The sequence below is a fragment of the Dendropsophus ebraccatus genome, chromosome 4 (genome assembly GCF_027789765.1).
Source record: "Dendropsophus ebraccatus isolate aDenEbr1 chromosome 4, aDenEbr1.pat, whole genome shotgun sequence".
NCBI lineage: Eukaryota > Metazoa > Chordata > Amphibia > Anura > Hylidae > Dendropsophus > Dendropsophus ebraccatus.
The window spans coordinates 43,331,858-43,358,009 of NC_091457.1; the positions used below are offsets into that span (position 1 = coordinate 43,331,858).

At 42.3% G+C, this 26,152-nt stretch overlaps 1 protein-coding gene across 6 annotated transcripts in view; it reads left to right on the top strand.

The window, feature by feature from the left end:
- The window catches only part of SYT7 (synaptotagmin 7), a 289,629-nt gene that overhangs the window by 225,345 nt on the left and 38,132 nt on the right, over positions 1-26,152 (top strand). For all 6 annotated transcript variants that reach the window (XM_069965682.1, XM_069965683.1, XM_069965687.1 and 3 more), the window contains one exon: positions 12,642-12,777. In XM_069965682.1, the coding sequence (XP_069821783.1) occupies positions 12,642-12,777 (136 nt within the window). The remainder of the gene's footprint in view (positions 1-12,641; positions 12,778-26,152) is intronic.

The window sequence follows — 26,152 nt, forward strand, 5'->3', positions numbered from 1 at the left end:
ATCCGCACAGAAAAAAGTTGCTATCAGTAAAACCTTATATTGACACATACATAAGAGATAGCTGGGATAATCCCTTGAACAATAAGACTTTCTTCTAAGCACCAGATCAGTGCATACTAGACTACATTGGTAAATACACATTTTCTGTCTGGAATAAAGGTCTTCTTACTATAGAAGGTGTACACAAGATAACAGTGTAGATATAATATTGTGTACTTACTTAGCACTTTAGTGAAGTGCAGTACCTTTTTAAGCCTGCAGGTGTTGTTATTTGGCCTTTCTAGGGTTTTGAGAGCAGTAACCTGCACAGCAGTTTCTTTTACATTGGGATGGTACGGCATACTGCTCTTTCACTATTTAGACAGTCACTTTGTATAATCCCACAAAAAGAAGCTGATCACACATTGTCCTGTCTGCCTTTCTCAAGGGTCCTACATAGGGATACAACTATATATAGACTATGTATAGACTAGGGATACAACTATATATAGACTGTGTATAGACTATTTGTGCCAACCAAATACACCTAAGGCTGGGTTTGATGGTGTTTGCCCTGAACTCTCAGTTATCAAGCTCCCTGCTGCTCTCTCTCTGACACCTGCAGAATGCTTAGGGTAGTGTTACATGCTGTGTATTTGCTGTGGATGTCCCGCATGTGTCCATAGCCTTAGCATTGTGTGCCTGATTTACAGAAGTTTTCATCACTTTCAGCACAAAATGTCGTTGAACTATGGCAGGTCCAATTTGGCACACTTCACGAACTGATGGGCAGCAACTGGTGTACCACTGTATTAGCAAATGTGCCCCAGTATGTATTTACTGCATATCAGGGGCGTTGCTAGGGTCCTAAAACATCCGGGGCCCGGGCCCTCTGAGTTTCTCTCCCCTGTTTCTCTCCCCCATGCTTTTCTCCCCTCTTTCTCTCCCCCATGCTTTCTCCCCTCTTTCTCTCCCCCATGCTTTTCTCCCCTCTTTCTCTCCCCCATGCTTTCTCCCCTCTTTCTCTCCCCCATGCTTTTCTCCCCTCTTTCTCTCCCCCATTTTTCTCTCCCCATGCTTATCTCCCGTTTCTCTCCCCCGTTTTTCTCCCCTGTTTCTCTCCTCCATGCTTTCTCCCCTGTTTCTTTCCTCCATGCTTTCTCCCCTGTTTCTTTCCCCCATGCTTTTCTCCCCTGTTTCTCTCCCCTGTTTCTCTCCCCATGGTTATCTCTCCTGTTTCTCTCCTCCATTTCTCTCCTCTGTTACTTTCTCCCCTGTTTCTCTCCCCCATGCTTTTCTCCCCTGTTTCTCTCCCCCATGCTTTTCTCCCCTCTCTTTCTCTCCCCCATGCTTTTCTCCCCTGTTTCTCTCCCCCATGCTTTCTCCCCTGTTTCTCTCCCCCATGCTTTTCTCCCCTCTTTCTGTCCCCTCTTTCTCTCCCCCATGCTTTTCTCCCCTGTTTCTCTCCCCCATGCTTTTCTCCCCTGTTTCTCTCCCCCATGCTTTTCTCCCCTGTTTCTCTCCCCCATGCTTTTCTCCCCTGTTTCTCTCCCCCATGCTTTTCTCCCCTCTCTTTCTCTCCCCCATGCTTTTCTCCCCTGTTTCTCTCCCCCATGCTTTTCTCCCCTTTCTCTCCCCCATGCTTTTCTCCCCTGTTTCTCTCCCCCATGCTTTCTCCCCTGTTTCTCTCCCCCATGCTTTTCTCCCCTCTTTCTCTCCCCCATGCTTTTCTCCCCTCTTTCTCTCCCCCATGCTTTTCTCCCCTGTTTCTCTCCCCCATGCTTTTCTCCCCTGTTTCTCTCCCCCATGCTTTTCTCCCCTGTTTCTCTTCCCCATGCTTTTCTCCCCTCTTTCTCTCCTCCATGCTTTTCTACCCTGTTTCTCTCCCCCATGCTTTTCTCCCCTTTCTCTCCCCCATGCTTTTCTCCCCTCTTTCTCTCCCCCATGCTTTTCTCCCCTGTTTCTCTCCCCCATGCTTTTCTCCCCTGTTTCTCTCCCCCATGCTTTTCTCCCCTTTCTCTCCTCCATGCTTTCTCCCCTTTCTCTCCCCCATGCTTTTCTCCCCTCTTTCTCTCCCCCATGCTTTTCTCCCCTGTTTCTCTCCCCCATGCTTTTCTCCCCTGTTTCTCTCCCCCATGCTTTTCTCCCCTGTTTCTCTCCCCCATGCTTTTCTCCCCTCTTTCTCTCCCCCATGCTTTTCTCCCCTGTTTCTCTCCCCCATGCTTTTCTCCCCTTTCTCTCCCCCATGCTTTTCTCCCCTCTTTCTCTCCCCCATGCTTTTCTCCCCTGTTTCTCTCCCCCATGCTTTTCTCCCCTGTTTCTCTCCCCCATGCTTTTCTCCCCTGTTTCTCTTCCCCATGCTTTTCTCCCCTCTTTCTCTCCTCCATGCTTTTTTACCCTGTTTCTCTCCCCCATGCTTTTCTCCCCTCTTTCTCTCCCCCATGCTTTTCTCCCCTTTCTCTCCCCCATGCTTTTCTCCCCTTTCTCTCCCCCATGCTTTTCTCCCCTCTTTCTCTCCCCCATGCTTTTCTCCCCTGTTTCTCTCCCCCATGCTTTTCTCCCCTCTTTCTCTCCCCCATGCTTTTCTCCCCTGTTTCTCTCCCTCATGCTTTTCTCCCCTCTTTCTCTCCCCCATGCTTTTCTCCCGTTTCTCTCCCCCCTTGCTTCTTTCCCCCTGTGCTTCTCGCCCGTTTCTCTCCCCCCGTGCCTGCTCACCTCCTTCTTGATCGCGGCTGCTGCTGTCCGCCTCACCTACCGTAGCGGCCGGAGGTGCTCCTACAACTCAATCAGCTCAGAGCGGGAGCGTGGGGCCGCTGCGGTGGGCCGTAGCGCACGCGTTAATTGGATGCGTGCACCACGGCCCACCACAGCGGCCCCACACTCCAGGTGTCCGCTGATTGGATGGAGGAGCGTGTCCGGGTGCTGCGGGCGGCCAGTAGGTGAGGAGGAGGAGAGCAGCAGCGGCAATCTGCGAGCCGGATGCGGCCATCAAAAGAGCCGCATCTGGCTCGCAAGAGCGGGGCAAGAGAGATCCGGGGCAGCAGGCATATTATTCGGGGCATGAGCCCCGAATAAAACTGCCTAGCGACGCCACTGCTGCATATCATATAATCATGACATCTATTAGCAATTGGCCCATAACGTCTATGGATTTTCTTATTGATAACATCACATGCTTTATACTTACATTAAACCTTACAGTTTCTCTTCCCAGGCAGAAGAGTTAAATTCTATTTGCAGCTAGACTGCTAATTGCTTATTAATGTGCATGGTTGACCAAACCTGCTTGTAATCCCGGGAGATTTTCTGCATGAAGCTTTAAAGGATTATAATAAAGCTGTAACCCCTTTACGCCAAATCTTTGCCTGATTGAGGGATTTGATGTAGAAGATCATGGAATCCATGCACATTCCGGCAGCTCCTTCCTGATAATCCATAATAAGATCATAGTGACACCAGTGACCTGCAGTGTGCTCAGGATTTCTAGGCCAATACATGATGATATCACAAAGGCAGAGCCCAGTGCAGACGGACGCAGCATGAAATCCATTTTTCTAGAACACCAAAAGCATTGGTTACACAATCCATATATATGTAATTGAAAACTACAGTTTATTAGATTATTATTACACGATCAAACACAACTAAAGAGTGAGGCATTGGACCAATGTATGCAAACCGTAGAAGCGAGGATGAGCAATGTATAACATATCTATTCACCTGGAATCACACACAGCGTTTTTGAGGGAGGATTGGGCAGGGGGAGATGATATTAGTTCCTAGTCATAGAACACATTGATGGAGTTTTTCATCTTCTTCTGAGACGATTGTAATTTATAGCCGTGTGTTGCCATGTTGAGGAATACATGGCACAGTAGACCAATTCTTCATAGATCTGCCTTCAGTAGTAGGAGTCAGGGCTGTATTTACCACTAGGCACCCGTGGTCCAGTGCCTAGGGCAGCACCTTGCAGGGGGGCAGCACCAGGGAGCAGGGGGAAGAAAACAAATTTTTATATATATTTTTTTTGTCTCCCACATCCTGTTCAGACTTGCCAGAAAATCTGGTATCTTTTCAAAAGGAGGGTGGGGGTTTGGGGTATAGTGGTATTGGTCAGGTCTGCTGGAGAGGTCTTAGATATGATGCCTGGAGCTATCACCTGCCAATCTACCAATCTTGTGGTGAAATTTGTTGATGTTTTAAGCAGTTAAAAACCAGGAAAAATGTGATTCAGACAGTAATTTTACATGTAGAGAAGTGCATATGGCCGAAACCACGCTCCCATTTCTGCATGATGCTAACTGGTGCGTGAAGATGGGGCATCTTTAGGTTTAGTGCCTAGGGCAGCAATAGCTATTAATACGGCCCTGGTAGAAGTAGTAAAGGTAATTGTCACACTGGGCCCTGGGTGATGACCAATGGCCTCTCGGCTACATAAGAAGACACCAGTACTTTAACTGACACATCATAGGAAGGGTCTCTGATACAGGATTTGCACTAGGAACAGGAGCGTGAAGTTACACTTCTGCCCCATTGTGTGAATAGAAGATACTTTTAGCATTCACTAATATGCAACATTTAGAGCCTGTATGGTGGCGTGTGGAATCCCTATAGCTCTAGAGGCCTGATAAGTGTGGTGGTCTGGGGTCTGACTCCTGCTCACAGCATCCCCTTAACTCCAAGTACCAATAAAGATGCTGATATTTTGGGGGTGAGGGTGGCTGTTCATACCATCTAGGCACTGGGGTACTGTATGTTAGGCCACTAGGGCAGATGTTTAGGCCATTAAATTGGCGGGAACATTCAATATCATGCACTGTTAGAGTAGAGAATACTTATTTTGTTAGGTGGCACTATACTTATATGAGTGCTGGAACTTTATAGGTTTATTATCTCAGGATTGTTTATTGGATATAATGTCCAATCTCATGGCACTATAACCTAGAAACGTACAATACATATAATACAACAGGTCTACATGCTTGAACCAATGCCATATCTCATAGTTTTAACTCCCATTTTACATCCAGGTTTCTGTATGAACCTGAAATATTTGATTTTGATTAAAAGAAAGGCCTATATAGCGCCTCCTTCCCCTATGTCATCCCGCTAATGCCAGTTGCCTTCTGATTCAATAGTCTACAGACAGCGTATCTCCAGCTGTTGTGAAGCGGCATCCTATAGCAGTCGTTCCCCATCCTGTGGCTCTCCAGCTGTTACAAAGCTACGACTCCCATCATGTCTTGACAGTCTGCAGTTGCCAGAACATGATGGGAGTTTTAATTTTGGAACAGCTGGAGAGCCACGGGCTGAGAAACATCACCCTTTAGTATGGCCACCACAGGGGCCTGCAATTTAGTGGCAGCTGGGTAGTCACAGGTTGCCTAAGCTTTCATTACTGATATTGGCCTTGTACTTTTCTATGCATGAGCGAGCCTGCAGTTTATCACTGTGATATATATTTATTTCATAGCCCTCTTCATACCAGACAATCACTGTGCTTAAGACTATAAGAGCCTAGTAAAAGGCCCATTGGCTATCCTGGGAAAGCTGTAAGCTGCTTTTTCTTGTACAGAAACTCTGATAGCATTCAGCAGCTGCCGTTCAAGGCCCGGGAGACAATGTGAACATGTTCATCAGCAGAAATCCACTGAGGTAAACTACAATTTTTTTTCTCCATTTCTAACTGTGAAAGGATCCATGTGCACAGCCCAAGGGGGTTGTCTGGGACAGCGGGATGTAGGCTGCTGTCCAATTTACTGAGTACAACATTTCGTAGATAACAGTAGTTGGCTCCCAGAAATGGCCGTGTCATGGAGCCATAGCGTGCCTTGTTAATGTGCGTTTTTGGAGTGTCCGGTAATCACATTCTATTTAATCTGCTTTATGTTAAATATAGCCCTAGAAAGCATTATCGTGGTTAGGGCCATGCCAGACAAACTCTATTCTTAGCTCTTCTTTCAATGTACACAGCTGGCTGAGGATGCTGACAGGTGCCTCATTGTAAGGACTAGAAATGCTTACGGAAATTACTGTTTTACATAATGTTGTGACATAACACAGAGGACAGCCTCAAAATAGTATTTCTCTGTGGGCCAGGCTGAGACTTAGAGATGGAAGAAACATTCTAAATTAAATCAAGGGGTCCTTCCTCATCTTACTGCCAGAGGGAAGAGCAGTGACAAAGAGAGTCTGGAGGACCTGATACATCTGTGCAATACATTGACGGTTTCACAGGTCACATTCGCAGCAGCAGTTACCTTTTTTTGTGACAACTTTTTGCAGATATTTTTTTTTAAATATTGGTGCCACTGGGATGACCGTGTCACCGAGGCAGAGGTACAGTGTTTTCCTGTGTATAAGACTACTTTTTAACCCAGGAAAATCTTCTCAAAAGTCAGGGGTCCTTTAATACACCGGGTCATCTTATAGGGCGGGTGCTGAAAAACTTCAAAACTGGAGAATCTGCGGTTGCCGCATACAGTGGGAGGAGCTCAAAAACGCATGTACTGTATACATGCAAATGCTCCCCTGCATTCTCCAATGGCCATGCGGTGTTGCCGAGACTATCTAGATGTGAGATGATAGATAGATAGATAGATAGATAGATAGATAGATAGATAGATAGATAGATTGATTGATAGGAGATAGATAGGAGATAGATTGATTGATTGATTGATTGATTGATAGAAGATAGATAGATAGATAGATAGATAGATAGATAGATAGATAGATAGATAGAAGATAATGATAAGGCTAATAGATACATTTCCTTTGTTTAAGGCACAGATTCACTAAGGTGTCCTCGCTTGTTGATTCTCCCCAGCTCCCAGCACTTATCCCCCTCTAGATCCCAATACAAAGTACAATGGTAGCCCATAAGCATCTAAATACTTTGCTAGTATAAGAACAAATCACCATATTGGTAAGTAATAATGAAAGCTGTATATTTCACCCAGTTATGCTCACATGCTTATATACATTTGTAGAAAAAAATAGAAAGGCTGTTTTGTATGCGGGAGACGACTAATCACGGAGGTCTGCGGGGTGCTAATGAAGGCTTTGGCATTTATTAGGTAATATATTAGCGTCATATCCCTGCCTAGTTATGGCAGCTCCCACAGTGTGTATAGCAATGAGCGTCACACATACATACTATGTAACACATACTTCTGGATCCATCACTGTGTGCTGGATATAGCAGTCCATACCACTACAGGCTTCCAGCTCTGTAATGTAACATACTTATATAAACTACCAGCTGACCATTCTGCACAATCCATACATTTTTTTTGATAATGGAGAACTGTACGTTTGTCTCTACATTGCCATAATATGTGATGCACTTTTTGGCTGGGTTCATATGTAGTATTTAGCCAAAACCAGAAGGGGGGCCAAAAGGTACTAATCTTTCCACTCTTACCATCCATGTGTATTTTACTGTAAATTGCGGCCAGAAGAGTTCCACATCTGCACATAGACTAAGGAGCAAGGAGACTTCAAAGTTGCCCTTTATTTAAAGTGAAACTGGTCCATCAGTGTACCATAGGACACTACAGTAGATGTGAGGTAATACTGAGCTCGAAAGGCCACCACTGTATCAGAAAAACCCATATGACGCCTTGAAGCCATTCAGGTACCTCTAGGTTTACTTCTTATAGGATGATGATCACCCTATTAGACTTCATTGATTATTTGACCTGTGTATACACTGATAACACCAAAGTTTATAACGCAATTATTGGACCTGCACATCTTCTGTATGGATGAAAGGTAGGTCATTCCTTTTGGCGGCCCAAGAAGTACACAACCGTCATTCATTGGTAGATAGATGGATTTCATATATGTTGTCTGAAAATGCTTTCTTAACTACAGCATATGGAATGCACTCACTGTAGAGAGAACAAGCAACACTCCATGGGAAGTATTGTTTGTGTCATTCAGTCTATTCAAGTGTTGTCAATCCTGTTCCCTCATCAGAAATGAAATTCCCTCACACAACAGACACCAAATTTTCTTTTATGGAAAACAGATCAAATATAGTCACTGGTAAGCCAAAAAGTCAATGGGCCCATCATGGCTATGCCATGGTATATATGTCAGGATACCTTTTTGCTGGTATTCCGATATATCCCGGCTATGTAGTGCAGCCTAAGCATTGGATCAACATTGCTGAACAATAGCTTGATCTAGATGTATTTGATGATTTACTATTGATCTAGATATATTAGATCATTTACTATTGTTGAAGTAGTAACCGTGCCCGAACTATAAAGTTACATACAGTAAGATATATTCTAATCTTTATAGGACTGAGCAGACAGATTTCTGGATTCAGTTACAACATTGATTGACATTTAGTTTCCTATTCTGTATTTACCACTATTATTAAGTAAAATTAAGTAACAAAATGTCCCAGCCTACTGCATCACAGTATAGCAGATCTAGACATATTTCATTTTATACAGCATATATGTAGTATGGTTAGGGTTGCCAATGCAGTAGACCCAAGGTGAGTTTAAATGTGACTTAACTCATTATAACTCCCCCGCCCTACCTGTAGTGCTCCATAGCACTCAAATTACTAAAGTTACTAAGCTGTCTTATAGGGGATTTCTGCTAGTTTGGAACATTCATTCATCCCTAAATTGCTGCCACTGTAGCACTACCAGCTCTTTAGTGTCCCCTGATGGAATTGCTCTGATAGTGCTGCAGCCAATCACTGGCCTTGGTTCTCTCTTGCTGCATATATTGTATATGCAGGGGAGTAACTACCACCATAGCAGCCATAGTGGCTACTACGGGGCCCACCAGGCCTCCTGGGTACTGAAAATATCCCTTTAACTGCAAGCGCTCCTGGTGGCCCCGCGCACCCCGGTCTGACTCTCTGCCTTGACTCCATTCTAAGCTCAGGTGGATTCCACCGTCCGTCCAAAGAATTAACATGAGCATAGAATCCGCTTGCGCATAAAATGGTGTCTATGGGACGGTGCGGAGAGTGAAGCGCGAGCGAGTGGGGGGTGAGCGGCGGAATCTATGGCTTGTTATCTGCGAGAATTACTCAATGTGCATATACCCGAATAGGTAAACTTTCTTTGATATAGCTCAGTGTGTCCAAGCCTGTTGCATAACTACAGCCTTCAGCTGTCAAGTCATGATGGGAGTAGTACTTGAGTTTCCTCCCATATTCCAAGAATAAACTAACAGTTTCATTTGGAATTAAGGTTCATTGCAGATTCTAATCACAGTCATTGACACCAACAGATCCCGGGAGATGCCATTGACTATAATGTGATCTGTTGGGTTATTATCTGGTGTCTGTTCATTTAGCAGGATATGAGAAAAAAATGTTGGAGCTATAAAATTAAAGGAATTAGTTGTATATCTGCAGCAGCTGGAGGGGGACACTGGTATAGGTGTATGAATCCACCTGTATGTGTTGTAAACCTACTGCACTACTAATAGATAATACCCAATAGGCATATATCAGCAACAGTAACACATGATATCTTATTGCAATTTAATATGATGATTGAAGTGAGTAGGTTCAATAGATAGATAGATAGATAGATAGATAGATAGATAGATATTGTTCAAATGAGGTGACAGTAAGGAGGTAGTGTATATGTGTTCTGAGTAGTCTTGTGTCACATAACAGGCTGAGTGCTTGGAGGCTGAAATGTTCTGTTGTGAGGACTCTATTAGCCTGTGTGGATGTCACGTGCCTGCTTCTCTGTCGCTGATCCTTGCATTCCTCCCAGTTAATTCTGCCACCGCTCAGTAGATGACACTCTATAATTGGGATATTTCTGCTGCTCTTTGCTGTGTTTTCGTACAATTCTAGCAGCTTGCAAATGCTAATTTATTATTCATAACGGCATGGATGCTAATCCCTCCCTCTAAATCTAAATGTACTTACTAAACCCCCTCTAGACCGCTGATAACGCACATACTGGCCTAGTTTGCGCATCTCAAATGTAAATCTACCACCTCCCAGGGAGAAAATCTCATAGAACCATCTTTAACTACCCCTCAGTAGAGATTTCTGTAACATTGGCCTAGATTTATCAAACCTGGAGTAGGAACATGTCAAGACCACTCTTCTGTGACGGCAGTTTAGAATAACGCAATGAGTTGTTGCCACCTAGTTAGGCTTTTGCTTGGGTTGTGCTTGCCCTAACATACCCTCCATAATAAATCTGTCTCTTATTTTGCAGCCGTGAATGTTGCTTATTCAATGTTAACATGTTTGTCTGCTGCTCTCTCCCTGTCTGCTCTCTACCTCACCGGTTTCACGCCGGTCATTGTATTCACTAACGTTGACCTCTCTCACACACAGCTGTCTGTGCATCTTCCCCTTACTCCTCACCGCTTTAACCCCCTCACCCCACCCCTTCAACTTTTCTCATTCGCCTAGATTTCTAACAGGGCACAGATCCTTTTAGCCGCTGGCTTTGTGACTCACCAGTGCTGAATCCTAATTTTGTGTAACCCCATGTCTCTCTTTCTCTTGATCTGTATTCACTGTATAAGCTGGTCTTTTCTCAATGTGCTAGTGCTCTGCATGCAGGGTCCGCTTCTTCTGTCCTTCTATTCTTAAAAATGAATGATGTCTCTGCTGACCTCCATACCGGTGTCTAACCTCTGCTCCCTCACTTCACTCTTTCCCTTTCAGGGGGACTTTGGAACCCAAGAGACTTTCTCAAATTTCAATTGAAAACCCAGCAATTTAACTGTACAAACTGTACATTTTTCCTGAATATGCATATATATGTACGTATACACATATATATGTGCTTTGAAATACCTAAGGGAATGTTCTGTAGTGTAATAAAAGTCTCATCTCTTGGTAGACCATCCAATATGTGCTGCCAATGTTATACATGCTTGAAAATTTATCCAAAACCAAGATTTTTTTTAGTTTTAGCTCAAACAACCAAAAACACCTAAAGACTAAACCATTACCCACTATAACTATATGATTATTTTCAGAGGACTAATTTGCAACATACACCACTTGTGTTAACATTTAGTACTTGCATATACAATGGATGGAACTTTAATGACTTTTTTTTTTTTTTTACTACATATTTCTACAGTATCTGTAGATTATATATAAAAAAATTTAAAAAAATATATCTTCAGTGTTATGGATCCTGTAGACATGAGGAAAAGCGGTACAACAGATCAACATTGACGTCAGTTTTTTTTCCTTTTTACACTGTGGGGGGGGGAGATTTATCAAACATGGTATAAAGTTAAACTTTACAGTTTTTTACAGTTGCCCCTAGCAACCAATCAGATTTCACCTTTCACTCCTCACAGACTCTTTGGAAAATGAAAGATGTAATCTGATTGGTTGCTAAGGGCAACTGAGCCCGTTTCACTTTACACCATGTTTGATAAATCTCCCCTTAAGGGTATAAATAGTGGGAGGGGCATGACGAAGGGACGTGGCTTCAATGGCTTGGCCTTTTTACACCAGCAACTAGCCAGGTTTAGACGTCTTTCTTTGGTGCACGGGAAAGCAAAGGCTGGCACTTGTTTATACATTTGTTGCATTTTACTCCAGCCTACTATCAAAGGGATTTTGGCAGGTACCTCAACTACAGAGGTAACGCAATGTAACCTCACTTGCATATGCCATCTCTTTAATCATGGGTTGTCCATTCTCTGAAATGTGCAATGGGGGTCTCTAAGGCTAGTGGTATGGCATCACCCTTTAATTGAGCTTCGTATTGGTGCTTAGGATTTGCTCTGTGACTACCTACTTGAGTAGAGAGATAGAGCAATATTTGATTAAGTGTCTGGCCCAGAACTTTTCACATGGCTGCTGTACTATCCATAACTTTGGATTGAGTCCTCCATTGACAAGATATAAACAATTCAGAAACTTTACAGATATTAGGAGGAAACCTAGGTAGAGGAGTCTGTTTAATCTAGACATCAGTAGAGATCTGATGTGATCTCTGACCTGCCACACTGAACAGCTGAGCCTTCCGACTCCTAAATAACATAGGGAGACAAAAACCATGTTAAACTATCTGACTGAATAAACCCAATAGATAAAGCCAGAACGGGGCCATAGCTTGGAAACAGCCATATCCAGAAAAGCAACAAAGCCTCTAGGGTTTGTTATATCAGAAAATCCCTGAGAGTCAGTCATGTGTGCGTGACTGCCAGGGCAAAAACTGACATAACAAAACTGACATAACAAACCTTGACAGATTGGAAAAAAAAAGATAGAAAATAAATATACTCACATTTGCCACAAATCATCACCGCCAATAAAACAGTAAGCCTTTATATTAGGATATTCTACATATAAGATATTCTCTGCTCTCACATTCCCCTTTCCAATGAGCTAGAGATAAATTGGCTTTTAACCATACACATAAAACTCCCTCGTATATATTTTCCATCACTCACTTCATGCCGTCCCAGATCTGCAGTAAGGCCAGGCTTTCAATAAACATCTGCTAAATGTCACAGCATGTATAGCTTACTGACTGGTTTACTGCGGAAGGTCAACTTGGGCAAACTCCAATACCCTCTCAGGATCAATGGCTAATACTGGCTTCCATTAATCCACTTCCCAGGCCATGACGTGCAATTCCAGTGCAACTTTTAACATATGTCCCCCCCTTTTTTTTTTCTTTAAGATTACCAGCAGGTGCCAAAACATCAAACACATCGGTGGCGCCGGGACAAGCGCAATCAGAAGATGGCGACAAAAAAGCAGACCAGCGTTCATCGGTGTCAGACCTTGTGAATTCCCTGACCAGCGAGATGCTTATGGTGAGTAAATTTGTCTTTGTTAGAGGTGCATGCTTGAGTCCGATCGTTTGGCTTTTGAATCCAGTGGCTAAAGAAGCTGAATGCAGCCCTAGGGAGTTCTGTACTATACTTACAGCCATAGGCCATAGGCTGTATCTCCCTAGGACTGCATTTAGCCACTGGCATTCAAGGCCAAACGATCGCACATATTCACTACCGATTTCACATCTCAGAAGCCTGTCAGGACAGGTTGGCTGGTGCCCTGGATATTCTAGTAAGCCACTAACAAAACTTCATCTTCTCCCTCTTGGAACGTTTTCCTCTAACTCCCACGACACAGTAAGTGTCTAATTTTCATGTAAATGTCAATAATTTACATATGTGTCCATGCAGTTCTGCATATTCATATGTAATTTGCTTTTCATTGGACATGGGTTACCTATAGATACATGCTTTTTGTGTCTATACGTAAATGAGACATCATTTACTCACACTGATCCAATAGTACCAAGAGTACGGAGGTCACCCTGACAGTCTTCTGTGTGCCAGATTAATGTAGAATCAATAGTCAGCCACCGAGAAGTAAAGTGGAAGGAGCTGAATTGTTCCTGGCATATTTCCAGACTGTATGAAGCAGAAATAACATTCCAAAAAAGTAGAAAAAAAATAGAATATGTCTATAATAATGCATTTGAAAAGTTAACAAGGCAGACAGGAGCTAGAGAAAACTCAGTTAAAAAAAGAAAGAATAATACACAGTGGTACAGTTCCATAGTTTCAGAAAGGACTGCGAGTGGCAGCGAGTATGTGTGGGTGCATACGTATGCAAACCTGACTTCTCTGAGATTAATGATCTGGAAGATTCAGATTTGTCTATTTCTAGTATGATAACTGTACTGAACCATTATTAACAGAAAAAATACTTATTTTAAAAGACAAGAAAATTCATAGCGTTTGCTACAGTCAACAAGGCAGGTAGCAATACACCAATACAGTTTTAATTAATTTTTTTTTATAACCATGGCTGAACATATAGGTGTGAGAATACTCTAAAGTTGTCATTTGTTTAATGCTTTCTGAACCACAAGCAGCATAAACCACTAACCGGCTCCCATATCACTAGCATGTATGATGCTGGGGCCTTTCAGAGAAATTATAGTTCATAAAACAGTTGGGAGTGGGGCTCACCAGGATCATCCCAGCCAAACACTGCCCTCCGATGACTTCCGAAGGCTTTAAAATGGGTTGCCTTGTACCACAAAACTTTTCTGAATGAACGGAATGAAGATATATTTAGCTGCCTTAATCCCCTGCGATTTCCATCACAACGTTGCCTGGTGAAGTGTTAGTCTGAGCAGGTGTTTCCTGCGTGTACAACAAAAGCAAGAAGTCTGCAGTTAGCTCTTAGGCTCCCCCTAGTGGTGACTGTTTGCCGTTCGGAACTTTATTATTTTACTCTCTATGAATTCTATGAAGAGCCTTTGGAGTTAGGGTCCTATTCCATGGGCCGATGGGGGTCCGATCAATAATGTAAACGAGCGACGATCTGCTAGACCTATCTGCTAGTCCTATTCTACTGTGCCTATTACATGGCCCGATAATCGTTTAGTGAGGGCTGCAGGGACATCGTTACTGATGTCCTTGCAGCCCTTGCTTAAACACCTTACATTACCTAAAAATATTGCAGGGTTTCTCCTGCACTCCTTCTGCCTCCCGGTCCCGCGCGCAGCAGCAGCTTCGGTGCGACCTGTCTGAGCTGACAGACCATTCAGACAATCATTGGCGGCGGCAGTTCTGGCCAGTGATTGGCTGAGCGTTCTGTCTGCTAAGACAGGCCGCACTGAAGCTGCTGCTGCTGCGCGCGGGATCGGCAGTAAGAAGGAGCGCAGGAGAAGCCCTGCAACATGTTTAGGTAATGTATGGTGTTTGTGAAATCGTAGGTCGCCTACATAAATAAACCTATAATAAAACCTAAATAAACAATAAGCCAATTGACACGATCATCAGTTGATCATTGTCTCTATTCCACGGAGCAATAATCGCCCGAATCGGGCTCTGTGGAACCCTTAGGCTGGGCTCACACTGCATTTTTGCAGTTAATTTTTTCATCAGTTTTATGCAAAACAAAATGCATCCGTAGTCAATGACCCCTTTTTTGTGTACACTACAAAAAAAATGATGCGTTTTGATCCTTTTTTTTATGATGTAAGTTAATGGAAGAACAGATCAAAACAGATGCACACAAATACATCAGTTTTTCATCCTGTTTTTTTACATGAAACAGATGAAAAAAAGGACTGTAAAAACAGTGTGAACCCAGGCTCAGGCTAATGGATTTCCAAATAGACAGTAAATCCCAAACTGCTTTGCAAATTGGTGGAAAAAAATGTTTCTCTCTCGGCCTACCCTTTTTTGTATCAAATAGAGGTCATAGCACCAACCAAGGAGCCCAACAACAACTGTAGTGACATGGGTGACTCTTGTAACATGTCAGTGGAATGATCTGTCAACCAATCAGGGGCTTTGGCTATGGCCAGTACAATTCATGTACCACTCATAATGACTTCAGGATCACCTCTTCTACAAATTCCTAGCCTAAAATAAATGCATCGTTGGAGATGGTAAAACCTCTATGCGCACATTAAAGAATGATTTGAGAATAGAATTTTTTAAAGGTTTGCTCATGTTTATTCATGTTTAGATTCCATTCACCAGATTAAAGATTTGCAGCGATTTGCATAGAATATTTAAAGATCTGCTCATCTCTAGTGGTCAGTAAAAAATGTTGAGTGGAGGGATAATTAGACAGAAGGGAGCGGGAAACCTTACAAACAATAACACGCAATTCATGTTTTCTGATATGAAGCTATTTCTAGAACAAAGGTTGGTGGATAGTGTTTCTGCAGCATTGATAAAACAGATTAAATATCCCTGGGACGTGAAATCCAAACCAAGCTGCTTTAAGCAGTGGAAAACTAAATGCATTCATATTACCAGCAGCCACACAGAAAAGCAGACGTGCCAGATCTTCCTAAGTAGCATTCTTCAAGGGTTAGCTAAGTGAGATTCAGCAAAACCGAAAAGCTCAGGATTTCTGAACACCTTTATATGATAAACAACTAAATACGTAACAGTGAACTACTGAAATATTACCTACTTGTAGATATCCAGGCTTTAATGAAAAATATCGCTTTTTAGAGGAAATGGTGAATGGCCCAACTCTCAGCGGTATTTCAATTTCCCGTGGCATTTACACATTAAAGTAAGTCTCTGATCCTAAAATATTATGGTATTCACACTGGCCACTTAGCCGTTACTATAGACTATGGCTTTTTAGCTTTTCTAGCTGTTTACACTGTGGGCATGACCACCAGTCATCTCGAGAGGGTAGAACTGAAATGAAGGGTAGTACTTTATTATAAAGCAGGAGAAAGCATAGGGTCACAGTATTGACAATAATTGATGAAAATAGTTACTTCCCCTTACAGAGCATGACCACAAAACTCTGTCATTAAAATGAATTAGTTATGGTCTGGTCACATGAGGAGAAACTGTCAGTTTCTTTTCATATCAGAATGGCCACTGTCTGAGATGTTTAACCGGTGAACATCACTTCTTTTTAATAGGAATGCGGGCACATTTGGCACAATGCGGGCACATGTAAAGTATGGTCGGAGCCGTACTTTACATTGTCTGCACTGTCAGTTTTGTGCGGCTGCTATTCAATGAATATCGGTCTCACAAAATAGACTTGTCAGTTTTATGTGTGGCCGCATGGAATCCCGGACGGAGTGTATACAGAGTGTATACACTCCGTCCGGGATTCCATAGTAGTTAATGCGGTCGGCCGCTGTGATTAAACAAATTTTAATCAAAAAATACATTTTGTGAATGAGGCCATAGGTTTTTTTAATTACTTATTTTGTTGTTTTAAGTAGTTAGCTTCTTCTTATTATTTTTTCCTCAGGGAGGTAACGTTTCTGGGCCCCATTGCAAAATCTGTAGCAGGGTCCCCATAACACCATGCATCATTTATGATACTGGTGTCATCTGATGGGGCTTTTGGACCCTCAGAGTCCTCAAGCTCCAGCTCTGCATCCTGTTTACTTGCGCCCCTGCTTTTTAATTACTTGAAGGGGTTATCCAATGATAGAAAAACATGACCACTTTCATCCAGAGACAGCACCACTCTTCTCTCCAGTTCAGGTGGGGTTTGCAATTAAGCGTTACTCACTTCAATGGAACTGAGTTGCAAAACCTGCACCCAAACTGGAGACAAGAGCGGCGCTGGAAGACAGTGGCCATGTTTTTCTAATATTGGATAACCCCTTTAAGCTTTAACAACAGCTAGAGCGGTCAAGCCAATATCAGCCCCAGAATACACAGTCAGGACTAGATATAGGTTCTGACTTCTGCTAAGTACTTTTGAAGAATTCCAAGAATTAGCATTTACATAGGGTGTGATGGGAGAAAGGATTCTGACATCATAAATGAATGTCAAAATGTCAAATCACATAAAATAGGCATCCCATAAGGCAAGAGTTTACTCATGACATCTACATCCTGGCACTATCTGGCGGTATTAATTTTGAAATGCCATGTTCATTGATTGACATTGACTCAGTCTATCAAGACGGCATGAACTGGCACGACTATCCTTACTGTTTCTTCTATCCTTATCATAGCAGCCTTACAGAGAATGAAAAAGCTTACTCCTATTATTATACTGGGGCGGCACAATTCAATTTTTACCCATTGTATGTTGTCATATAACACCGACCAAAGATTCTCCCTGTTTCTCAAGGAACAGGTTCAGTGGAGCAGTGTGGGGGTAGTGAGATGGAAATCCTGAGTCTTATTTCATGTGACAGCCCCCAGCGGGGAGACCCAGTGGCCGGCAGTGAATGAAACATTACTAAAAACGCAGAGGAAAGTAAGAGTTCAATGGAGAGGAGAGCGGCCGCCTATCCACAGGGGATTTGTGGGCATACCTGCCTACTGACCACAAACAAAAATAAGCTAATAGCCAGGGAGTTAGACTTAGCCATTCTGCCGCCAATCATCCAAACACATCCGAAAGTTATCAGGAAGCCATTTTTTCTGAATATTTGCAACAAGTACTAACGTCAAGCATTGGATTTCTGAAATGAAGTCTGCTGTTTTCCGATACAGATCTGTTGGCTTTGTGTAACCCAGAAGACGACCAAGAGCGAGAGGAAAAGCTCATTGCTGGATATTTTAACTCATTATCTCTGAGACACTGAAACTGATTATAAAGAAATGGGTCTCATAGGAGTCAACTGAGATAGAAGTCGTCTTCTATTACTTGGCTGTGAAATAAGCATGATTGCATTGCATTGTAAGGTACAGGTGCCTCATGACATTGCACTAACATTAAGTAGGAACACAGTAGTTGGGCACATCATTAGCTCTCTGCATAGAGATTCCGTTTAATGCACTTTACTATGAAGTACTACTATAATGAAACATCTCATACTGGGTTATGAGGGCTGAGGAACTCAAGCAGAGTCTACTTAAAAATAAATGAAACTCAATAACGTTGGCATTAGAGAGTCAGACTGTGTGGAGCTTGAATTAAAGGCCCACGCACTATATGGCTTATTACCTTCAATGGCTTTCCTAAGGGTATGTTCACACTTTAGGCAAAACCTGGTGTGCATTTCCACAGGAGAGATTCGGGGCTAAGTCTTAGGATTTTACACAGCAGTGCTTCATATTTGCCAAGGTTGTCTAGTAGGTTTGCATTAGTAGTAGCCCCATTGTCATTTAATAGAGCAAATATTATAAATTTACAATATAAATTAGTCCATGGAAATATTTCAATGCATTAATCAGGGGTGCGTAAACGCTACTGCCATGCATGGGAGGCTGATTCTGAATGGAAAAGGGGAGAAGGTTAATCTGTTGTCGGCAGACGCCCCAACTTAATCTATTGGTGGGGAGTTGGGAAGCTAGCGCTAAAAATCAACAATTTGCTGAACCCAAAACAGCAAGTGTTTGGGCAGATAATTTATTTTTTTGACAAAAGAGTTAGATAAATTGGTGCCATGTCCTGACGTCTATCTGGACTTTAGCAAAGCCTTTATGGTGAGCTTCTACATAAAAAGCTGATAGATAAATTACAGAAAATTGGACTTAATCCCTGGATAGTTCAGTGGATTTGTTGGTGGTGTGAAGAATAGATATCAGAGGGTTGTTGGTAATGGAGTATATTCTGGGCAAAGACTGGTTACAAGTGGTGTGCCACAAGGGTCTGTTCTGGGTCCTATTCTTTTTAATATGTTTGTAAGTGACATTGGAGAAGGTTTGGTGGGTAAGGTTTGTCTGTTTGCTGATGACACAAAAGTGTGCAATCGGCAGGGGTGTAGCTAGGATTCATAAGCCCCCCCCCCTTCCCTAGGCACAACAAAAAGCACTATATGTGTGTGTGTGTGTGTGTGTGTGTGTGACCCAAAGTCCACTTACATGCAGCAACACAAAAAAGGGTTAAAAAGCAGAAGACAAGGAGATCTCTGCCTCACTGCTCCTGCTCGTGACCTCTGCAGGAGCTCCGGAGAACAGAGTTCAGGGTTTATCAGAGCAATGAAGTAGAGATATCTCTGTCTTCTGCTTTTTAACCTTTTTTGTGATGCATGTAAGCATGTAAGAGAACTTTTGGTCACTTACACACTGCAGTTCATAAGGGGTTAAGCAGAAGGACACAGGAGGCTCTTATGTTTCCTGTGCATCCTGGGCAGCTGCCTGGCCTTCCTATTGCCACTGGTAATAGGGTTGATATTCCTGGAGGTGTCAGTAATATGGAAAATATTTCAGCATTACTAGATATGTAGTAAAAACTTCTGTATTGGCAAAGACTTTAGAAAAAAAAGAATTTAGGGGTAGTGATTTCTGACAGCCTTAAAATCAGTCACTATTGAAGCCAGGTGGTATGGAAAACAAATCATATGCTGGGCTGTATAGCTGGAGGTATAACCAGTAGGAAGAGCGTGATTGTGATCCCGCTGTATGGAGCTCTGGTGAGGCCACATCTGGAATACTGTGCCCAGTTCTGGAGACCTCATCTCAAAAAAGAACATTGATAAAAGAGTACGGGTCCAAAGATGGCTACAGAGATTGTAGAGGGTGTGAGGCATAAAACATATCAGGAACGACTTAAGGATTTGACTCTCTATAGTCTGGCGGAAAGAAGGGAAAGGGGGGACATGATAGAAACCTTTAAGTATGTTAAAGGACTAAATAAGGTTCTGGAGGGAAGTGTTTTTAATAAACAGTTAGTAAAAAATCTAAGTGTAGTTAGGGGGAAATCAGGAGAAACATGAGAAAATATTATTTTTCTGAAAGAGTAGTAGATATCTGGAAGAAACTGTCAGCAGGTGTGGTTTGTGAAACAATGACTAGGGGGGCCGTGCAGTCTTTTTCTGCTGAATTGCCTGGACTCTTGAGTGACCCTCACATGAGGTTGCACGTCTTAGCAGTAAATTATAGCACAGTATCTCCATCAGTCACATTATTTCCACGTTGAGTCAGTCCATAAAGCTTCCAATTAATTACTCTGCCTCCTCTAGTTTCTGAGTCATATTTCATCAAAATTTAATAGGTTTCCTGCAAGGACTTGGTGAAATAAGTCCGGCACCAGCTCCGAGTTGCCTGCTTAAATAACCCACAGCTACCTGATAATATATTACTCTATAGAGTCCATTGTTCTCTTCCATACCGACCATAGTACATTAAACAGTTAAGGTACCAGAACTACAATACTGTCTCACTGATACGGTATTATATAGATTTAATAAAGTGAATGAAACCCATGCAGCACAGTGGGGCTTCTGCATGGGTTTTTCCTGTTATCATGTTTTCTATATTTGCCCTGAATTAAAGAATATGAAGACATTGATATCTGCTTTGGTTTTATTGCTTGCAGATTTATTAAGTCAATGAAAAACAGGACTATAATTTCATGTATTACATCATGGCCGTCATTCTTTTCTCATTTTAATATCTGCCTGTTTACATCACTTATCTCCCAGTACACCGCTTGATAATACTTAGCGGGACTTTATGTAGACTTTGAGTCACCAATGCGATTCCCGAGCTTAGTAACTGCATATCAATACCTTTATAGCCTTATAACAAGTCAGACTCTTATTGCACTGGCAGAGAATTGTGAATATATGGCGGACATGACTAATAAAAATAAATATACTTAAAATAATCAATGTAATATAACTTGACAATTTACTGCTGTCAGGCATGGATTTATGAAAAGGAAATATGAGCCCTGGTGACTGGATTGCAAGGCTTGCTTCCTCCTCAGTTTCACCCTGTGTTTTATACACTTCACTTCAATAAAAAAATTGTAATTAAAGGGGCTCTGTGGGATTAGTAAGGCATGACCGCTTTGTACAGTAACTGCACCATCAGATGTTATGTCCATCATACAGATACCCAAAAGCCTTATCTTATATTGCACCATGTTGATTTCTGACTGCATTCAACTTTTTGCCATGATTTATGTTCTTTCTGTTCTTTATGCATGATCCCTTAGTTTGTCCCCTGATGAACCCTGACTTAACAGAGAAAACTGTCTGGGCACTAAAAAAAAAAAAAAAAAAAAAAAAAATACTTTAAGGGTCCAGTGCAGAGTAACTCCTTTCAGGGCAGTTATAATCTTAGGACATATATGGTAGCCATTAGAGAAAACGTTTGTGTCCCCCTCCCACTATCAACTGCCTTGTGCCATTGAATTTAAAGCGAATGTTCATCGCTTTAAGTTTCTTATATGAATAGACCAGCATCAGCGAGGGGATGCTGGTGCTGTGGTCCTTTTTGCTTGTCTATTCGCAGGCACTGCCCCCAGTGTGACGAGAGCCGCCCTTCTGGGATGCGGTATTGATTATAATGGAGCTGCTACACACCGGGGGCAGGCGGGCCTCCAGTGCTTCAGGCCGGTGCCCAGGAATAGACCAGCGTCATGCACAGGAACCAGGCCGCGGTTCAAAAAAAGGGCCGCGGCACCGGCATTCCCTGCGCCAGTGCCGCTCTATTCATATAAAAAAACTTATGGTACATTCGCTTTAACCCCTTTAATCCCCAGCCAGTTTCAGTAGTGGTATGGGTATAATTATTTAACTTGCACAATGGAGATCTTTAAGATTTTACTATATAGAGTAGAATAGCAATGTTCCTTTTACGTGATCTGCATTCACATCTATATCTAGTGTATATATACGACTTATTGTCTATTACATAATACACTTTTATAACACACATGAATATCAATGATAATTTACGATATGCGAGTAACCCTGCAATTGCTGTACCCTATCCAACGTCTCTCGTATATTTCTTGTGATTTGCCATCCAGTCCTCTATATTCCTGGCACGCAGCGGTAACACATGACTGTGCCCCAGATATCAGTGTAAATAGATAGCAGCAGGGTATTACGTGGAAGGAAAGCAGTTTTTACCAGTTCCTTTTTCTGTGACTGGTGAGAAGCCACATAAATGTTGAGAAATATTCCCTGTGTACTGCTCCCATTATAAAATAACATCTGCACAAATCTGACCCCAGATGGAAACAGAGAATAAAACAACTGCTTCTAATGCGTCTGGCAGGTAAACGGTGTGACGGCACAAAGATTTGTGTACAAGAGAGAGGCACCTACACCATGCAACAGCAGCAGCAGTATATATCCCTATGTGCACATATACATGATCTACCTGTTTTGTGCTGCTGCCTTCTCGCATCTCTTGGTTTCATTTCATTATTATAGCATCTTTTTATTAGCTAGAATGAAGATTGCTACAATGGACATTCCCTGCTCTGGTCAAAGGGAGAGATTTATCAGGACCTATGTACTCGCTTGCCTGTCTTAAAGGGGTAGTTCATCAAAAAAAAAAAAAAAACTCTTTTAAATCAACTGTATGTCCTGCAAGAAGTGGCATTCTTTCCAGTCTGAAGAGCAGTGGAGGTTTTCTATGGGGATTTGCTACTGCTCTGGACAGTTCCTGTCACAAACAGAGGTGGCAGCAGAGAGCACTGTGTCAGACTGAAAAGAAAACAACATTTCCTGCAGGACATATAGCAGCTGAGAAGTACTGGAAGACTTGAGATTTTTTAATAGAAGTAAATTACAAATTTCTGGCACTTGCTAGAACCAGTTGATTTGAAAGAGAAATTATTTAGACTCTGTCAGCGGGTTTATAGTGTTACCTAGCTAATTGTAGCATAAACTAGTAACATAGAAGCTGAACAGAATGATGTATCACTTAAATTGTTCTGTGCAGCTGATTTTGAGATAACATGGACAATATGTAGTTCTCTACATTATGTGTGTGAGCCCAAAAGTCCTGGATATTCATGAGTAGCAGAAAACTCCGCCCACCAGCTGCTGATTGGCAGTTATCTATCCATGCTGTGTATAGGCAGTCACCTGTCAATCAGCAGCTGTAGGGCAGGGGGAGTGGTACAGCAATAATCCTATTCTCCTGAATATTAGGAGAACGACTGAACAAAATGATGTAAGTAATACACCGATCTGTTCAGCATTTCTGTCATGAGTTTATGCTGCCCTGATTTAAGGCACCATAAACCTAGTGACAGATTCCTTTTAAGGTCCCCATACACTTTATATTGTTCAGGGAAGAAAAAGAAAAAGTTTTTCATGCAGCCGAGAGGTACTAGTATCAGCCATAGGTGTGAGGTGCAGCACTCTTTTTCTTCCCTGAACCGTATTTTGTTTCTCTTTTTTCTCCGTGTTTTGCACTCCTCCTGGTGAGACCCACATGACCGCAATTAGCAGGAGACACCTGAGTGCTCATGGTTTTAATCCCTCCTGCCTGTCCCATTCTATCTTTGATAGCTATAGTGAGTGCAATACCTTATCCAGACTTGTGCTGTTTGGGGGCAGCTTCCTCCGCCGGTGGTGCTGGCTGGGTTTTGGTGTGGCATTTTTGGGTCTGGTCCTGTGGTATGGGGGTTGCAGGGCCGTTCCATGGCCTCCCTTCCCTGACTGTGCACGCCTGCGAGGGTGGTGGTCGCCGACCGGCACAGTGTGGACTTAGTGTAGGGACCCATGTGTATCAGATACCTGCCCGAGGTACATGGGGCAGTGTGGCTTGATCAATTCACATACAGAATTCTGATGTTCTTTATGCAGCCGAGAGGTACTAGTATCAGCCATAGGTGTGAGGTGCAGCACTCTTTTTCTTCCCTGAACACTTTATATTGTATTTCTGACAGCAGATCCCCTTGCTCGCCATCAGTATACAGCCCATGGGGCTCTCCTGGAGATACCGGTCGAGCGTGATGGAAAATCACTGCCTAATCTCTTTGTTCTTGGAGAGATAAGCAGCTGCCAGAGCTGTCTTTGTAGAGCCCAAGAGGGTGCCTTTGATCATGGACATTTGCAGACATTCGCTATAATGGAAAGCTGTTACTATCTCACTTTGTTGTACTTTCAAGGGTTAACTTGCTCTGTGTTGTTCTATTGTGCACACTTGTACTTTGTTGTTCTGTTGTATACACTTTTGTTGTAGTAGGGGTTACTATAAAGACAAGCTATGACACAGGAAGCTTAGAAGCTGGTAGTTTTCCACTGTTGCTGCGAGATGTGTGTAGTGTGTGTAGAGTGTGTAGAGCTGAGTCTTTGGAGGGAAAAAACTGTGGTTTATGTCTCGAAAACTGCTTTATCATTCCCATAGACCTGTATGGGAACTCAATATAAGTCTATGGCAGACTAATGTTGTATCCCTAGAATCTTCTAGTGGGTGGGATGGAGTGGAGAAGCACAGTCTTAACAGATACAATGTTTCAACTTTAGTTTGCCATAGACTTGTATTGAATTTCCATACAGGTCTATGGGAATGACAAAGCAGTTTTCTAAACATAAACAACATTGAAAAGGTCAACATGTCTGTTTTTTCCCTCCAAAATCTCAGGTCTGCACACTATCACACAGAAATAGTGGAAATCTACCAGCTTCTAAGCTTCTTGTGTCATAGCTTGGCTTTATATTAACCCCTTTAGAGTATGGTGCAGGTACAGTGTAATTACAGTGAACATAACAAAAAGACATTACATACCAAGCAAAGTGTTCACAACAGAACAACACAGTGCAAGTTAACCCTTGAAAGTACAATAAAGTGAGATAGTGACGGCCTTCCATTTCAGCAAATGTCCGTGGTCAAAGGCACACTTACTCCTGGGGACTTCATCTAGCTGTGGCTTAACCTTGACTTCCACAAAGGGAACACAAGAATGTTTCACCGCGCAAAACCTTCCTGTGTATGGGGAGAACAGGGAGAGATAACTGTCAGTTTTTGAAGGTGTATCACTATTACACAATAGTGCGGAATCCTCATTCTGATCAGATTCATCAAGTGGAAGACCAGATTTGATAGGGTCAGGGATCCTGTAATCTCAAAGGATGAGAAAGTGTTAATGATCTGCATTGGTGTCATTGAGGTTTTTATTGGTTCATCTATTTGTTCCTTGCATTCTACTTCATTAACTGCGTTCTCCAGCCCACTGATCTGGCAGTAATTTTTGTCATTTTACAAGCGGATTTGCTCAAGGATAAGCCATGTTTTTAATTATTGTCCATTGTTATTACATGATTTTGTGTAATGCTTTGCAATGTTTTACTAATATAAGATAACTACTCAAGAGCGGATTTCAAGGCAGGTCCATAAGTAAGTACTAGATTCACTAAACATACTATAATACCGAAAGGAGCCTTGCACTTTAGTCTTCATATACTGCACACAGTGGTGCCTGCTTCCTGAATTTCGGTAAAAAGAATTACTATGTCCCAGCTATTGTCTTTTGCCATTTTTGTACATTTTATTTTACATTACTGCTAGTTCTTTCTGATTGTCTTTATTGAATTAAAACTTTTTTTTTACTTACTCGTCATCATCAAAACTACAATACCCATCAGCCTTAGAGGAATATGACCTAAAAGTGTATGAGAGGATTGATAGTTTTCACTTACTCGATATTACTGAGTTTATTCCGACCTTTGAAATGTGGCTTAAGGAAATTTACCACATTTGCTTGCTTGACATTACTGACTTATATACTTACATAATACCTCCTGGTCTATAGTATATGGTGATACGGCTAATTCCTAGTGGCTTCTGTCTAAAGGGTTTTACAGATATGTTATGGTGAGGGACATTAAGCCATATGACCTATGACGGATAAAGGACCTACTCTGGTCACCTTGCCTGTTTAGCTATAACCTAGCACTGTGCAGGAAAGGAAATCTATAAATATTACCCACTACGTTATTTCTTCTCTATCTACTATGACATCTTCTACTACAAGAGTTGTTTCCTGGGATTGGATAACAGAGGCGTTCTATAAATAAGG